This window comes from Eublepharis macularius, chromosome 14 (genome assembly GCF_028583425.1).
Source record: "Eublepharis macularius isolate TG4126 chromosome 14, MPM_Emac_v1.0, whole genome shotgun sequence".
In the NCBI taxonomy this organism is placed as follows: domain Eukaryota; kingdom Metazoa; phylum Chordata; class Lepidosauria; order Squamata; family Eublepharidae; genus Eublepharis; species Eublepharis macularius.
Genome location: NC_072803.1, coordinates 44,448,236 through 44,464,226, shown reverse-complemented (window position 1 = coordinate 44,464,226; position 15,991 = coordinate 44,448,236). Strand labels below are relative to the sequence as shown.

Sequence of the window (15,991 nt, the reverse complement as noted above, 5' to 3'; positions counted from 1 at the left end):
TTTACTTCCGATCCTCTAAATGGACTTGTCTACTAATTGTAGAGGCTGCTGCAGTGTCATGAATACCTGAAACTAGTCTGCTTTGCTAAGCCTGATCTTGAGTTTTTCCACTTGGTTAACCATGTAGAGAATTTTGGAACGTTAAGTGTTTAGACATTTTACTAGAATGTAAGATACATTCTGGAGTTGAAGAGTGGATCTATCTGATCACACTTTAAGATATGAAAATATGTGTGTTGGCTTGTTAGAGAAACCTGTGTGTGGTGTTCAGTGAATAAAAGACTTTGAGGAGAATGTCTTGAAATTTTTTGATGGGGCATTCATTCCCTATAGAAAATCTACAGAAGCACTTATTTTTCTGGTTTGCTCAGGGCCTGTGCCATCTTTTATATAGAAATCTGAGTATATTATTTTTGGCTACTATAAAAGTGCTTGTTGGTTTTTTTAAGAAAAGGAGACATGCCAGTTCCAACATTTAAGATTGTCAAACTTGATTATTTTGAGTGTACAGACTCCATATATATTCATTTATGCTGTTAGCCAGGTATTCCTTCCTTCCCTGATATTTCCTGTGTTAATCCACTTATTAGTATGATTATAAAATGGGATAACCCCACATACGCAGCCCTGAAGTTCTTGGAGAAATGAAAGAACAGAGCTATAACAGATTAGAAACACATAGGTTTATTAGATTTTTGCCAACTATTCCCTAAGGAGCGCAAGGCAGCATATGTGATTCTTCCTCCTCCCATTTTATGAGGTAATTTAAGTTGAGAGTGAGTGATGTGGCTTGTGAGGTTCATGCAGAGTGGAATTTGAACCTGTCTCTCCCCATTTATAATCTGACACTTGAACCTTAACATGTTTCACTCACTTGGGCCACAAAGCTTTTTGGGTGACTACAGCCAGTCTCAGTCTAACCTACCTGACAGGATTACGGTGAGGGTGGGAAATGAAATAATCTCAGACCTAGTGGACCATCCTCAATTCCCTGAAAAATGAGATATAAATGTGGTTGACAGACTGCCAGATCATCTGAGGTGGAGGGAAACAGGGCAGTGGCTCCTATCTCGCCTCTGCCATGTTTTGATATTTAATAATAATTTTAAAAACCTGTCCAGATAGAAGCAGTATGAAAAATGTATGAATCACAAGGCACTGCTCTGCCGTCAGGCACATTCTTGCTGGGCTACAACCAGCAAAAAGAGCACTTGGGGCTCTACTGACTGTTCTTGGGCTGCTATAATTCCAGCCACCTCCATTGGTTGAGCTCCCACGTCCCTTCAAGAGCAGCACAAAACTCAATGTGAACAACACGTCTTCTCATCCATCGCTGCTTTTGCTTCATGAAAATGCCACATAATGCAGATTTCTACTTCATCTCTTCATATGCTGCCCATTCTCTCTCGTGAAGCCACAGTAGGTGGTCTCTTAGGGTCAGAACTTGGCCACTTTCTGGAGCTCCAGTCCTTTTGTGGCACTGACTCTCAGCAAATGAATCCCAGAGTTTGAGCTGGCGCAGAGGAGGCCGCCTGTCTCACAGGCAGACAGTGAAGGCAGAGGCCCAGCCCCTTCGAGGCAGGTGGTGGTTAGACAGGCTGGGGAGAAAGCAACAGCATGGAGGTCACTGCACAGAGCCTGTCTTTTTCCTCTGCAAGTGGCCAAAGATTGTTATTGGGGACCTGCAAGGATTACTTTGTTAATATCTTTACCTGGGCAGTTATGGGGTGGGAGTGAGGCCTCTGGCCAACATACCGGCTGGAAATTGCATCCCATCCTTGTTGTAGGCTTGAAAGTTGGGAAAAGAAACTGCGAAGTTTTTTTAAAAAAATCAAAACTACCTGCAGTTAGGAAGTACTTCTACAGACAATGTGCAAGTGACTTATGAAACTCACTGTCACAGGGTGTAATGATGATTGCTAGCCTAAATGCCCTTTTAAAATAATTGGACTAATTCATTAAAAAGGAAAGCCCTGACCTGGATAGCCCAGGCAAACCTGAACTTGTCAGATCTTGGAAGCTAACTGGGGTTGGCCCTAGTTAGTACTTGGATGGAAGACCTCCAAAGAAGACGAGGATTGCTATGCAGAGACAGGCAATGGCAAACCACCTCTGTTAGTTTCTTGCCATGAAAACCCAGCAGAGGTCACCATAAGACAGCTACGACTTGATGGCACTCTTCAACCACCTCGACCAAGATATGATAGCTAAATATCATCAAGTTCTGATAGCTAAATAGAACTTTCATGTTCAGAGGCAGTATGTCTCTGAACACCAGGTGCTGAGGAGATACAATGGGAGAGGGCCAGGGCTTTTTTTCAGTGGGAACACGGTGGAATGGAGTTCCGTCACCTCTTGAAATTACTTGGCAATAGCGCGTGAAAATAACATTGTTTCAAAGAATCTCGTGTGTTTCTTCCTCATTTCCCTCTTGAGAGTTCCAAACTTCTGCCACCTCTTTTCCCAGAAAAAAAGCCCTGGGAGGGCTGATGCCTTTATGTTCTGCTTGTGAACTGCTGAGAGTCACGATAGCATATGCTGGAATCAAAATAATGAGCAAGATGGACCCTGACTTAACTCAGGAAGGTAACTGTTATGCTGGGTTGCCCCCTAGCAACTGAGATTTATTATACCTCCCGTTTCCTGGCTCCACATTTTTATTGTGCCATCATGTGATGCGGTGGCAACGGCAGGAAAGGTGGTGAGGCCTTTCGGGAGGAAAATGCAGGATGCTGTGGTTTGGAAGTGGCTCCGGAACTCACGCACACTGCTCCTAGTCTGCCGTAGGTCCCAGAGCTGGAAAGGAAAAGTGATACATCTGTGGAAGGCATCCTGTAAGCCCCACTCATTATCCATATTGGTTTGTATCATTCTGCACGTTATTTTTTTGAAGTAGGCCAGTAACCATTCTACAGTCAAGCACCTCTGTACACATTTGCATAATCTATTCTGCCACTCATAGAAAGATAAAGCTCTGGAGGCTAATAATGGGATTCATTCCTAACATTTCTTTGTCCACTTTTCCCTTACACCTGAAACAGCCAAGACAGAAGTCACACCACATTTCTCTCCCTCAGCCTCCTCCCCATAATCTTCTCCATAGAAAGAATTCCCGGTGTGATCTTCCTTTCACACATCTTGAGTTTCAATGAGCTGTAGCTCACTTCTTCAGGAGCTATGGCTCATTGAAGCTCATGTTGAAATAAATGTTAGTCTTTTAAAGTGCCTCTTTAAAAGTATTTTAAAGTGCCTCATTAAAGTGTTAATTTTTTAAAGTGCCACCACTATCTTTCTGACCTCACACTGCACTTTATGTGATTTCAGCAGTTGCTGCCTGCATTCCTTTAAATCCCTTTTTGCAGCCCTATGTGTGCAAAAAGCAGGACTGAACTGGATAACATAGGGCTACAAGTGACGAATGACACTTGAATGGCAAGTGAACAGACTCATGTATATTCCTCCCTGTTCACTTGCGTTCCACTTGCCCTTCACTCGATCATGTAGTGGCAAGTGGAGGGCAAGTGAACAGGGAGGAATACACGTGAGTCTGTTCATTTGCTGTTCAAGTGTCATTCGTCACTTGTAGCTTGGCCCTAAGTAATGTCCAAATTATAAACTGGTTTAACTGTTGCCCCTCTCCAAGAAACCATGGGAATTGCAATTCTTCAGTGAGAATCTAGGCATCTTGGGCAGAGAGTTCTTTACCACAGAAAGTGACCAGAAAATAGGGACCCTTCACTAACGCCACCCAGCGCTGCCACCTTTCTAATTTTTTTCTTTTTTGGTCTTGGGCTGTGTTTTGCCAGTGGGAATCTGCTGGGCTTCCCCTCACCGTGGCCTCACAGCCATCTCCACCAAATCCAGAGCTACAACTGATGCAGTAGTGCCCATCTGGGCTCACATCGCAGGACATCTGGATGTGTTGTTTAGCAGGAAAGGAATGCACGACCTGCAGTTCACGGGTATCCCAGATCCTGGAATGAAAAACAGAATGCAAAGATGCTGGAACTGAAGCACAGAGAGTTGCCTTAGAGACACCACTGCTCGGTCTAGCTCAGTAATGTCCATTCTGCCTGGCAGAGGTTCCTTAGGGTCCTATCCTGGGAGGTGCTTTCCCACCACTTGCTAGCAGAGACCTTTTTTACCTGGAAATGATGGAGACTTAACATGGACCTTCTGTAGCCCTGTTCACATGTTACATTGAATGTGCCTACATCCTGCCTGTATGTGTATATATCTGTTTGTAAGAAAGAGCCAATGCATGTTGTTCATTTTATGAATGAAACCAGGGATCAGTACCTGAATAAATGTGAAGTTTGTATCATGTGTTCAGCTGTACATGCATTGACTGTAACATGAAAGTTACTCAATATACAAAAGCACAATCAAGTGTACACTGTATGCCGTTTGTGTGTTCACTGTAACTTGTGAATAGGGCCTTGATTCAAAGGATGTACTCTTCCATTGACCTACAACTCCTTCTGTATTAGTTCATGATATTTTGCCACCCTAAATTACCTGTACTGCATAGCCTACACATACTCATAAGTTCCCTGGCAGGGTTAAAACAGCGGGGGAGAAAAAAGTTTTTAAAGTCCTTCTCCTCCCACCATGCTATTCAACCGTGCTTTTAAAACCATCCCAGAACTAAACGTTTAATAAGCAATTTTGTCCAAAGATACTGAGTTCTTGCAAAATTTCATTTAAACTCTTGATGGGTGACACAGACCTGACTGTTTTATCCTCTGATGTCTGGATGATGTATGGCTCACCAGGAATCCAGCACAGGTGTGTTACCTGAAAGAGAGAAACAGTGGCAGCAGAGCTGTTATTTCTATGCAGAGATTATAGGGATGTACAAGGCCAGCTCTTGGATAATTCAAGATCATACTGCAAGCAAGCAGCATGTTGCCAAAGCATTTATTGCAATTGTTTGTTGAAAAACTTAACTGGCGTAGATCAAAAAGCTCTTAAGAACATAAGAAGAATGCTGCCAGATCAGATATAAAGGCCTATCTTTGTCCCCATAGTGGCCAGTCAGATGCTTCGAGAAAGTTCATAAGCAGGATATGATGGCAACAGCTCTCCACTGCTACCTACCTTCAACACCTGACACAGAGAGGTATTCTGTCTCTGCACATGGAGGTTCTATTAGCCTGATAGCTTATGGCTATTGATCAGCTTTTATAAGGAGACAAACCATGCCCTAATAGGATCAGACTGTAGGTCCATCCTGTTTCCAATAGCGGCCAACAAGATTTCTCCAAAGATCCTACAAGCAGGGCATGAAGCCCTCTTCCTATTGTTTCTCTCACCTGGTTTTTAATGGTATACTTTCTCTGAACATGGAGAATGTTTACATATCACTTTTTAAAAAATTAAGCAGGTTTGTATCTTTGGTAGGATTTTCCATTGCAACATAAGGAACAGAGAAGTTTCACTTGCTCTTACCAGATTCCTTGAAATGGCAGCTTTTTGCAAACAGTCGCCTGTTTCTATGTCCCACAGGCGGACAGTGTTGTCACGGGAACCCGTGCAGAGCTGTCGAAAAGCTAAATGAGCAAGAGAATGTTGTGAGGAAGGGCAGCAACAAGTTTTCATCATGTTAGAAGTCCGAGACAAGAGCCCAAATCTGCCTCACCTGGACTAACAGCCAAACCGGTTACAACCAGATCATGTCCTAAGAAACACTGGGCTGGCCCAGAAGTACCATGCAACTCCCACATCAGCACCTTTTTGTCTCGAGAAGCACTGAAAAGCCAGTTGGAACTGAGGAGTCCAGTGACCTAGGCAAGACAGAATGATGGTGGATTCAAACAAACCTTTTTCTCCTTGTGGAAGCATGGTATGCAGGTTGTCTGAAAGCCTCTTTGGCCTGTGACTGTACCCAGGATGTCATCAGTTCCAATCATGGGCAAAGTATTCCGTCAACAGAGGAAGGCTGGCTCTTTAAAGTACTGGGAAGGTGGCTGCCCTGGAGGGCCACCAGTGGAGAGGAGGAAGCCAAGCCACAATGGTGCTGGCACTCCTGCCAGGCCCGTTCAGCTCACACTTGGTCAGCAGCAGCAACAACATGGAGCTCAGCTTAGCTTGGTTTGCTGCCAGACCATATTGCATTCCGGTCTGCCCTGGCCATTGAGTCTGAGGCTAGGAGAGTCCGCCAAAGCTTTTTATGCGTGCTTGCGTGCTGCTGATTCTTATGGTTCGGATTGCCAGTGTTGCCAACAGTGTGTTGATTTTGATTATTTGATTGCAACTTTTGATGGAGTCTTCCCACATCCAGGGATAGGAGATACTTTACACCAGAACAACATTGACTATAATAGCCAGATGTGTAGGTGAAGTTACTATGATAAACAATTCATGGTTCTGCGTTTCATTCTTAATAACCACACATCATGTAAGTCATTAATGCGTTACATACTTAATTGGTTCTTGCTTATTTATTTCCTTTTATTTTATTTACACCCTGCCTATCTTCCCCAATGGGACCCAAAGGAGCTCCATCATTCTCCTCTCCTCCATTTTACTTTAACAGCAACCCTGTGAGGTTGGTTAGGCTGAGAGGGTATGACTGGCCCAAGGCTACCCGGCAAGCTTCCATGGCAGAGAGGAGATCTGAGCCTGTGGCCCCCAGATCCTATTCTGACACTCTAACCAGTATGCCACACTGACTCTCAACATTTTAACATTTGTGACAAACTGCTATGAAAACTATATAAATCTTAGTACATAAATCCAAATCAGTAACACAATAAACCTTCTCTCTGCCACAAACTCAGTCAAGAGACTTAGACAAACCACATTGTCTCAGCTACTCACTCACCTGTCTGTAACATGGAGATAGTAACACTGGCCCACATTACAGGAGGTGGTAAGGATCTCTGAGATAATATATATTGCCCTTTGAAAACAGAAAATGCTTGTATAAATGCTAATAATTATGCAAAGGGGATTATTTTCTTTCTATCTTTTTGTGCTTTGTTGGCAGCAACAGAAACTTGAATTATACAGGGCTGTAGCTGGATTTCCCCACTAGGTGGGGCTGCTGCATTTGCAGATGGAGCTTCAACAAAGGATTGAAAGGGCAGTGATTTTTTTCATTACCAACAGAAACTCCCAGAACCCTGCTGCTGAGTTCAAGTCTTTGTGTAACTGAGCATTTAGGAATAGCCAGTATCAGAAGTGAAAAAGAATAGTTAAAGTTCAGAATAACTTCCTTAGGTTATAATCATGAATGACCAAGTGCCTTCAACGAGATATGCATGCCTTTGTAAAGGCTGGAAGAGACGTGGTCTCCCCTGAAACCCCATTACAAACAGTGGGGGTGATAAAGGAGAAAGCTGTAAAGATTGCAACTGGTGCACTGGTTTGCCAACCTACAGAGACATTGTTCTTTTGCCACTGGAACATGAATTGCATTTGCACCACTGCTTAGCAAGGAATGGAACAGAACCAGGTTTGCAGCTAGGATACAAGAGTAATAATACTATTTAGCATTCATATAGCTCTTTTATGTTCGAAGTGCTTCATAGACATGATCATTTTATCATCTGTATCAACACCTGATATTCTTCGTCCCTATACTGTAGATTGGGAGGGGTGGACAAGGATTCGCTGAAAGCCATCTTGGTGGAAAGTTTTGAATCAGGGACTTCTTGAACCACACCTCATTCTTCTAGGCATTCTTTTAGCCAAACCAGCCCACAGTTTACCTTTGTGACTTCCCGTTCGTGTCCCACAAACCGCCTGACCAAAGTGCCACATCTCCAATTGTACACAGCAACTGTCTGAAAAGAGAGAGAGATGATTTTGACAGGTTCTTCAGGACCATGTCAGGGAATGTCACTGCTTTACTACTTTTAAAATATTTTACTTTGGGTGAATGGCTTGGCACATTATACACCAACTCATTGAAGCAAATAATTCTGGGAACTGTAGTTTAATGTACATCTAACCCAGTATCGTCTGCTCTGACTGGCAGTGGCTCTCCAGGTCTTAGGCACAGAAAAGACTTCCCAGCCCCTGACATGCCAGGGGACTGAACCTATGACTTTCTGCTTGCAAAGTGGGTGCTCTGCCACTGAGCCACAGCCCCTCTGAAAGCTGAAGGTGACATTTCCATGCCACATATATGATCTTATGAAGCCACTGACACCAAGGCAGGCTGATGGTCTCTCCAGACCAGAATTCGAATGCTGTTGCCAATCACCGACCTTGTCATTTCCTCCTGACAGGCACAGGTCTGGCGGGAGGGAAGCCACAGAAGTGACAGCGTCGCTGTGAGCAGGGCTGTACTGCAGAACAGCCTTAGCCGGTGCGTTCTCTTTCTCAGCCCTGTCAAGCAGGAGGGAGAAAAGAAATGAGAGGTCAGTGCCAGCCTTGATTTTCTGGTTGTCAGTAGTCCCACTCAGTCGTCTTCTGCAAAGCTTTTTACACAAGCCCTCAATCCCCTACTGAAACTAAGCCTACCCAAAATAAACAAAGGATCTCCCCCAATTTATCTCTACCTGCATCTTTGTCCTTTCCTTCTGTTGCTTCTTTGGGTCCGTTTTTAAACAGTAAGCCCCTTGGGGTGGAGACCTGTAGTCCTATACTGTATAAAATGCCATGTATTTTGATGGAACTATATGAAAATATGAAGAGGAGGAGGATGGATCGTATACTTGGTATCTGAGAGCCAGTGATGTGCACTGGTCAGAGTGTTGCACTAGGATCTCAGCCTATCCCACCTCATTGGTTTTATGCTGGGAGGATAAAATAGAGGAAAGAGGGGTGTTGTAAGCTGCATTGGGTCTCCAAATAAATCTAAATAAATAAATTACAGAAGTGAAAACAAAACTGATCAAACTTGGGAGGGGGATCCCAGAGACCCTTTCCACTTGTGGCTGCACTTTCCTCTGGTGTACCGAGACTTCCCTGATGCAAGAGCTTCTTGTGTCAAGGGAACGCTTCATGTGCCAGAGGAAAGAGCCACCGCCTGTGGAACAGAGGTGCAGGCAGTAAGCCATTGCCACCCCTCCCTTCCAGATTACAACACCGCAGAACTCATTCAGTGTGACAGTGGCCAGCCTAGTAATCCCCCCTTACCTGTATTTAGAGGGCCTGTTGCTAATTTTGCTCTGTAGTTTCCCCATAATATCCCTTGATTAAGTAGAAAGAAAGCACTTTCCCTGGCAGGAAACCCTGGCAGAAAGACGAAGAAGGGAATTAGAAATGGACTTCACATCACAGCATGCTGCCAAAATCGAGACTATTCGGCTGCTTAATTACCTGCCCATCTTACCCCTGTCCTGTTCCATCATCCCATCCTTCTTGACTCTAGAACCATCTGGCAGTCAAATCTATTACTTTTATATTTATTTCAATGTATTTTAATTATAACATTTAATAAATGGCAAGAGTACACACAAGGATATGATTAAAAATTCTCTCCCTTGCATTTTGAATATTCTTCCAGTTTATTATGTAGGCTCAGGTTCCTGACTTTGTGGCTGCAGCACTGAAAGGTAGCATGTGTGTGTGAGTGGTCCATCACTGATCAAACACTATCAATACAGCTGGCGTCCTTGCCCCAGATCTCCTCCAAATTTGTTCTGATGCCCATCAAGTGACCGAAATGAAGTAATGCACATATTGTGGGTGATCTGGCCCTAGACAGATATTTTGTCATTTCTAGGCCGCCTACATGAAGCTTGCGTGAGCAAAAAGGGAAGAGGGAATGTCAGATGCTGCTTCATGCCCACGTTGATGGTCTACTCTGCAATGTTTTCTACTTTCATTATTGTAGTTAAGGACATTTCTAGTAATTCTGCATGTTGATTTTTGTCAAAGAAAAGTGTATTGAGGGTGAAAAGATCTATTTGATAAACCTTTCTCTCTCTTTTTGTATTTTTTTTGTAGTTTGCCCCAATGTTTTTATGAAACTTGCATTTAGGCAGAAAATTTAAGGAGACCTGAATTGTGCAACTGTGGAAGCTCTAAGACCAAAGTCAAACAGGCACTTAAATGAAATTGTGAACCTATCTTCTCGCCTGGCCATCAGTCAACACCGAAACTCAATACAAGTGGATTTAGAATTGCTTTTCTGTTCATTACATGTGTGTGTGTGTGTGTTACGTGCCAAGAAGTTGCAGCCAACTCATGGCAACCTTACCAAGGGGCTTTCAAGGCAAGTAAGATGCACAGGTGGTTTGCCATCACCTTCCTCTGCAGAGTCTTCCTTTGTGACCCCCATCCAAGTATGGACCCTGCTTAGCTTCCAAGATTGGATGAGACTGGGCTATACCATGCTGCCTTCCCTCCCTCCTAGGAATTAATGACCTCTAAGGGCTGTGGCTTTATTTTTAAATTTTTATTTAATGATGTATTTATAGCCCACCTTTCTCAATGAGATTCAAGGCAGATTACAAGAAGTGTGAGTGAAAATACAATATAATCGATAGCTAGGACATTTATTGAACAAAGTACAATAATGAACAACAGTTAGGACATTCAGGGAAACGGATGCAATAGGGATGAGTCAATCCATCTCATGTTGGGTCCTCCTCTTTTCGTACCTTCAACTTTTCCTATCATTATTGTCTTTTCCAGTGAGTCTTGTCTCCTCATGATGGGACCAAAGTACAATAGCCTCAATTTAGGCTTCTAGGGAGAATTCAGGCTTGATGAATTGACCCTTTACATGTGCAGAAGTGCAGTTAAAGTTGCCTTTCTATTCTTTTTGTTTTTTCCACATACCCACAGCAATGGTAGAAGAAGGGATGAAAAGCCCTTCAAGGGACATGTGCAGATTCAGACTTCCTGTCTGATAGGAAGAGCTCCTCACAGGCTGAGCATCTGAAGCACTCTAAGCTGTGTTATCTGAAACTAACATTTTAATCTCTTTCTGAATTTAGATTTATTTATCTAAATATCTTTCTTTTAAAGTATTTTGGAGTTAGTATATTTAATTTCTTTATTTTCTTCCATATTTTCTCCCATACTATTCCATAAAAATTATTAAATGGTTGGGATTCCAAAAAACTACACTACAGTATAGTTTGAAGTTTACTAATTTCTAAGTCCCACGGTATTCAATGGGTTGTACTCCCAGGTAAGCGTGCATAGGATAGCATAGCACTGTTAAGTCCCCCTGCAATTGTGCACCACCTACCACCTCAGATGCATTTTAAAACTTTTCTTCTTAAACATTGCCTCCGCATTCTATATCATTCACAAACCTGTCTGGAAACTTCCTAATTTCAAAATAGGGAAAGGTTAGGGAGGTAGAGCCTTCTTGGGAAAAATCAGTTTAAAGTTGCCCTCCAATGTATGTTTACCGTGAATAAATCCAATTGAACCTAGGTGAGTTTACTGAGGCGATAGGGATCATCTTGCACCACAGAGTTTACTTATTGTTTGAGTTTCCATTTCCAGGACCCAGAAGTGCAATTCATAAAGAAACTACAGGCTTCCAATCACACAACCTGAATCATACACAGACAAATGCAGTTTGGTGTAGTGGAGTAGTAGTTAAGAGCAACTCTAATCTGGAGAACCAGGTTTGATTCAAGTCCTCCACTTGAAACTAGCTGGGTGACCTTGGGTCAGTCACAGCTTCTTGGAGCTCTCTCAGCCTCACCCACCTCACAGGATGATTGTTGTGAGGATAATAATAACACACTTTGGAAACCACTCTGAGTGGGCGTTAAGTTGTCCAGAAGGGTGGTATATAAATCAAATGTTGTTGTTGTTAATAATTTGTGCCACTCCACAATGAGCAAACAATGATTCTGAAACCTGCAGCCATCAAAGTTCTGTCCAGGAATCTCATGCAGTCAAAACAGTTCCATTTCTTTCATCAGACAGAATCCAGTAAATTAATATTAATAACATATAATAATAACACAATAAGATTCTTTCCTTGCAAAGGATGCTCTTACTTGATTGATCTTTGTAGCTTTCCTCTATTGGTGTTTCACTGTCTGAAACTCCTACAATGGCAAGGAGGGAAAAAAACCATTATTTCCTGTTTGAAAATAATAAATACTATTGAAACAATCGAATTTAGGAATCTGGAGGAGATGGGCCGATAAACCATTGCCAGAGGCACTGGGGGCTGCATTGTACAAGACTATTCTAATTTTACACCCTTATGCTAAATATGTAGTAAGTCACAGCTAAACCTTGTATTTGTATATCTAAAAGATTTAAAGGATAAATAATTGTCCAGTCTTTGAAAACCCATTATTATACTCCACTTAATCAACATCATTAGCTTCCCCTCTCCATAACAATATGGATACAAATTATCAGGGCTTTTTTTCAGCTGGAACGCAGTGGAACGGAGTTCCGGCACCTCTTGAAAATGGTCACATGGCCGGTGGTCCCGCCCCCTGATCTTCAGACAGAGGGGAGTTTAGATTGCCCACTGCACCATGCCAAGGGCAATTTAAACTTTAAAAAACTCTCTCCTTGTTCCTGCTGACCCAAAGTGACATCATTGTGCAGTCCTAAGTTCTGCCACCTCTTTCCCAAGAAAAAAAGCCCTGCAAATGATCAAATTCATAATAAATTTTTAAAAGACTTTCAACCTGGCAAAAAAGGGAGGGCAGATCTATTATCCATCATACCTAAACGGAACCCTCCATATTCAGGGGCAATATATCCCAGAATACCAGGTGCTGCAAGGTAAACGATGGGACAGGGCTTTTGCATTCATGTCCTGTTTGTAGGAAGCATCCTAGCTGGCCACCATTGGATGCAGGACAAGGGGGATCTTTGGTTCAATCCAGCGAGGGCTCTTTGTATATTAGTAAAAAACTAAAATTTGTCCAGTTTGTACATGTTCTTTTTAAGAACATAAGCCCTTTTGGATCAGATCAAGAGTCTATCTAAGTCCAGTTCTGCATTTCCAACAGAGGCCACATGCCTCAAAAAGAAGTCCAAAAGCAAGGCCCAAAAGCAGCAGCCCTCCCTTTTGCTCCACCAAGCACAGGGAGGTTCTGTTTAGCTGTCATGGCTCACAGGTGTTGACGGATCCATCTCACATAATTTTGTCTAATCCTCTTTCAAAACCATTCTATGTTTGAATTATCTCCTTTTGCTTGTGCTCGGTTGGCATCAATCAATGCCTCTGTCTTTTCACTCAGGTCTAGTACTATTAGAGAAAAATATTGCAGGCTTCTCTCTAAACTGAAAAATTCTTCAGCCTTTGGGGAAGGGGGCACCATCCTATTGATAATTTTGGTCATTCTTTTTCTGTTTGGAAAGGAACTTAGGAGGAGGGGGACAAATCTCCCAGTTAGGGGAGTTCACTAGGTGCAGATTTGCCAACCTAGGCAAGACGGTGGGTCGACCTCCCAAAGGTGGCATGGGAAAAGAACCCCTCTGGCATCTGTTTTGCAGGGGGCTGCAATGATGGGCCATTCTGCTGTGATTTCCCCCAGGGCTGGATGGATGGTGGGTGCCTTTTCTCCCAGCCTCCACCTGTTCTTACCTGCCTGCCTCCCATTGAATCTCGCCAGCTTTCTGCATCCTCTCAGCTTTGCTCCGCCACTCTGTCCTTGGCAACCAGCTGTCAGGGGGCGGAGACTCTTCTGCCAGGGAAGGATTGTCTGACTGAGCCCAGGGCTTGTTTTCCTCTCTCAAACTAAGAGGTGCCAGGGCTCAGACGCAGCACTCCTTGATTGCAGGAAATCATTAGCAACCCCAAACCCTCCAATCTCTGCAGATAGATAGATAGTTTTGTAGAGGAGATTGGATATGGCTTGCAGAGGTTATTTAGTGGGGTGGAGAAGGCATAAAGACAACCCAGAAGCCTCCTGGATCACACCAAAGGTCCATCTAGTCCAGCATCCCGTTTGAAACTGCAGCCACAAAGAGAGTTTGAAGACAACAATCTCCTCCCTGCTGTTGCCCCCAATTGAGGTATACTGCCTTGGAACATGAAGGCTTCATTAGTCATCATGACTATAAATTCCAGGAGGCTAGCTGTGTTAGCCAGTTGCAGTAAAACCTAAAAGGAAACTTGTGGCACCTTTAAGACCAGCGGGTGTATTGTGGCATCAGCTTTTCTGACTTTGTGCGTCTCAAAGAGATGCATCAGTAAAGTGATAGGGACCGTAGACTTTACTACTATGTGCTATTTGTTGCTTTAAGTATGATCCTACTGGGTAGTTCTATGTTGTTTAATATGTCAGTCTTTGAATTGCTTATCCTCGGTTTCAGCATTTCTTCAACTCTGTATTGGATTTCTGCTGGTTTTAAATCTTGCAAATTTGCATTTATATACCCTATTACATTGTTTATTGCAATGCCCATGAAATTGACTGTACTCATGCTGTGTAATCTGCCTTGAGTCTCAGTGAGAAAGGTGGACTATAAAATAATGTTAAAAAACAAAATTAATTTAGTGGACTACAGCCACTTCATAAGATGCCCAGATGTATCTTCAGTCAGCACATGGATACAGGAAAAGAAGAAAAAAATATTGTGGGAGTAGGATTAAATGGAAGAAGAACAGCCTGTAACACCCAGACCTGGACAGCCCAGGTGAGCCTGATCTTGTCAGATGCCAGAAGCTAAGCAGGGACTGTTTTGGTTAGTAATTGGATGGGAGACCTCCAACAAAGACTAGGGTTCCAGAGGCAGACGATGGCAAACCACTTCTGTTAGTCTCTTGTCATGAAAACCCCACCAGGGGTTGCCATAAATCAGCTGTGACTTGACGGCACCACACACACACAACCTGTAACATTTCAGTGCAAAGTTCAAAAATATACAAGAGTGGTCATTCACAACTGATGCAATTGGCAACAGGTTTCCTTAACATCTGTAGTGAAACTATACCTGTTGATAGCCTTATCCTCTTCCATGAATTTGTCCCCTTTGAAACTGTCTATGCTAGTAGCCAGGGCTTTTTTTCTGGGAAAAAGGGTGGTGGGACTCAGGACCACACAATGGCATCACTTTGGGTCAGCTGGAACAAGGGGGGAGTTTTTTAAAGTTTAAATCGCCCTCAGAGAAAATGGTCACATGGCTGGTGGCCCCGCCCCCTGATCTCCAAACAGGGGAGTTTAGATTGCCCTCACGCAGCATCTAAACTCCCCTCTGTCTGGAGATCAGGGGGCGGGGCCACCAGCCACGTGACCATTTTCGAGAGGTGCCGGAACTCCGTTCCACCACGTTCCAGCTGAAAAGAAGCCCTGCTAGTAGCCATCCCATCACTATGCTTCACCACTATGTAGTGGTGAATTCCAGAAAAGGTTCCTTTTTTCAGTACTGAATGTACTACAGATCAATTTCATCAGACAACACTGAATTCTAGTACTTTAGGAGAAGGAGGAAAAGTTCTCTTTATCCACCTTCTTTACACTGTGCCTGATTTTATAATCCTCCGTATGCCACCCTGAATAGGAGCGCATCAGCCCGCCCCGTCCAGCCTCACTCGCCGCTCGGCCACCTCCTCCGCCACCCTTTAATGACTTCATCCTCTCAAACTAAAATGAGAACATGCTCTGTGTCTGCAGAACTATTACAGATTTTCCTGAGGATAATTTTAGGTAGCTAGCCTGCAGTAGAACAGCACGATTTGAGTTCAGTGGCAGCTTAGAGACCAACAAGATTTTCAGAATGTAAGCTTTCAAGAATCAGAACTCCCTCATCTCTGAAGAAGGGAGCTATGTCTCTCAAAAGCTTACACTCTGAAAATCTTGTTGCTCTCTAAACTGCCACTGGACTCAAATCCAGATCTTCCTGGGTGGAGCTTTAGAGTTCTAGGCAGATGCTGGAGCAAAAAGCAAGCTCAGACAAAGCCTTGTGACTGGCAGGGTGATCATCTCCCAGTTTCCTAGTGAAACTGGGCCTCCCACCACTCCCAACAAGGAAATTAAGTCTAAAAATATGCTGCTGTACACCAGCCTCCAAAACAGAAGAGGAATCAGCACAAAGTTTAGGGATCTGGATTTGGCTTTTGTTGGAGTGCTTGTTTTGAAATTTGTTAATTTTC

At 43.3% G+C, this 15,991-nt stretch overlaps 1 protein-coding gene across 1 annotated transcript; it reads right to left on the bottom strand.

Moving 5' to 3' along the window:
* Window positions 1–739: 739 nt before the first annotated feature.
* On the bottom strand, window positions 740–11,969 carry WDR31 (WD repeat domain 31). Its single transcript, XM_054998426.1, has 10 exons — window positions 11,925–11,969; window positions 9,091–9,186; window positions 8,217–8,337; window positions 7,716–7,790; window positions 5,642–5,786; window positions 5,452–5,552; window positions 4,730–4,797; window positions 3,833–3,974; window positions 2,634–2,796; window positions 740–1,598 (listed from the first exon to the last, which is right to left on the bottom strand). The coding sequence occupies exons 2-10, from the start codon at window positions 9,135–9,137 to the stop codon at window positions 1,438–1,440; spliced, it is 1,023 nt and encodes a 340-aa protein (XP_054854401.1). The 5' UTR covers window positions 9,138–9,186; window positions 11,925–11,969; the 3' UTR covers window positions 740–1,437.
* Window positions 11,970–15,991: the final 4,022 nt, after the last annotated feature.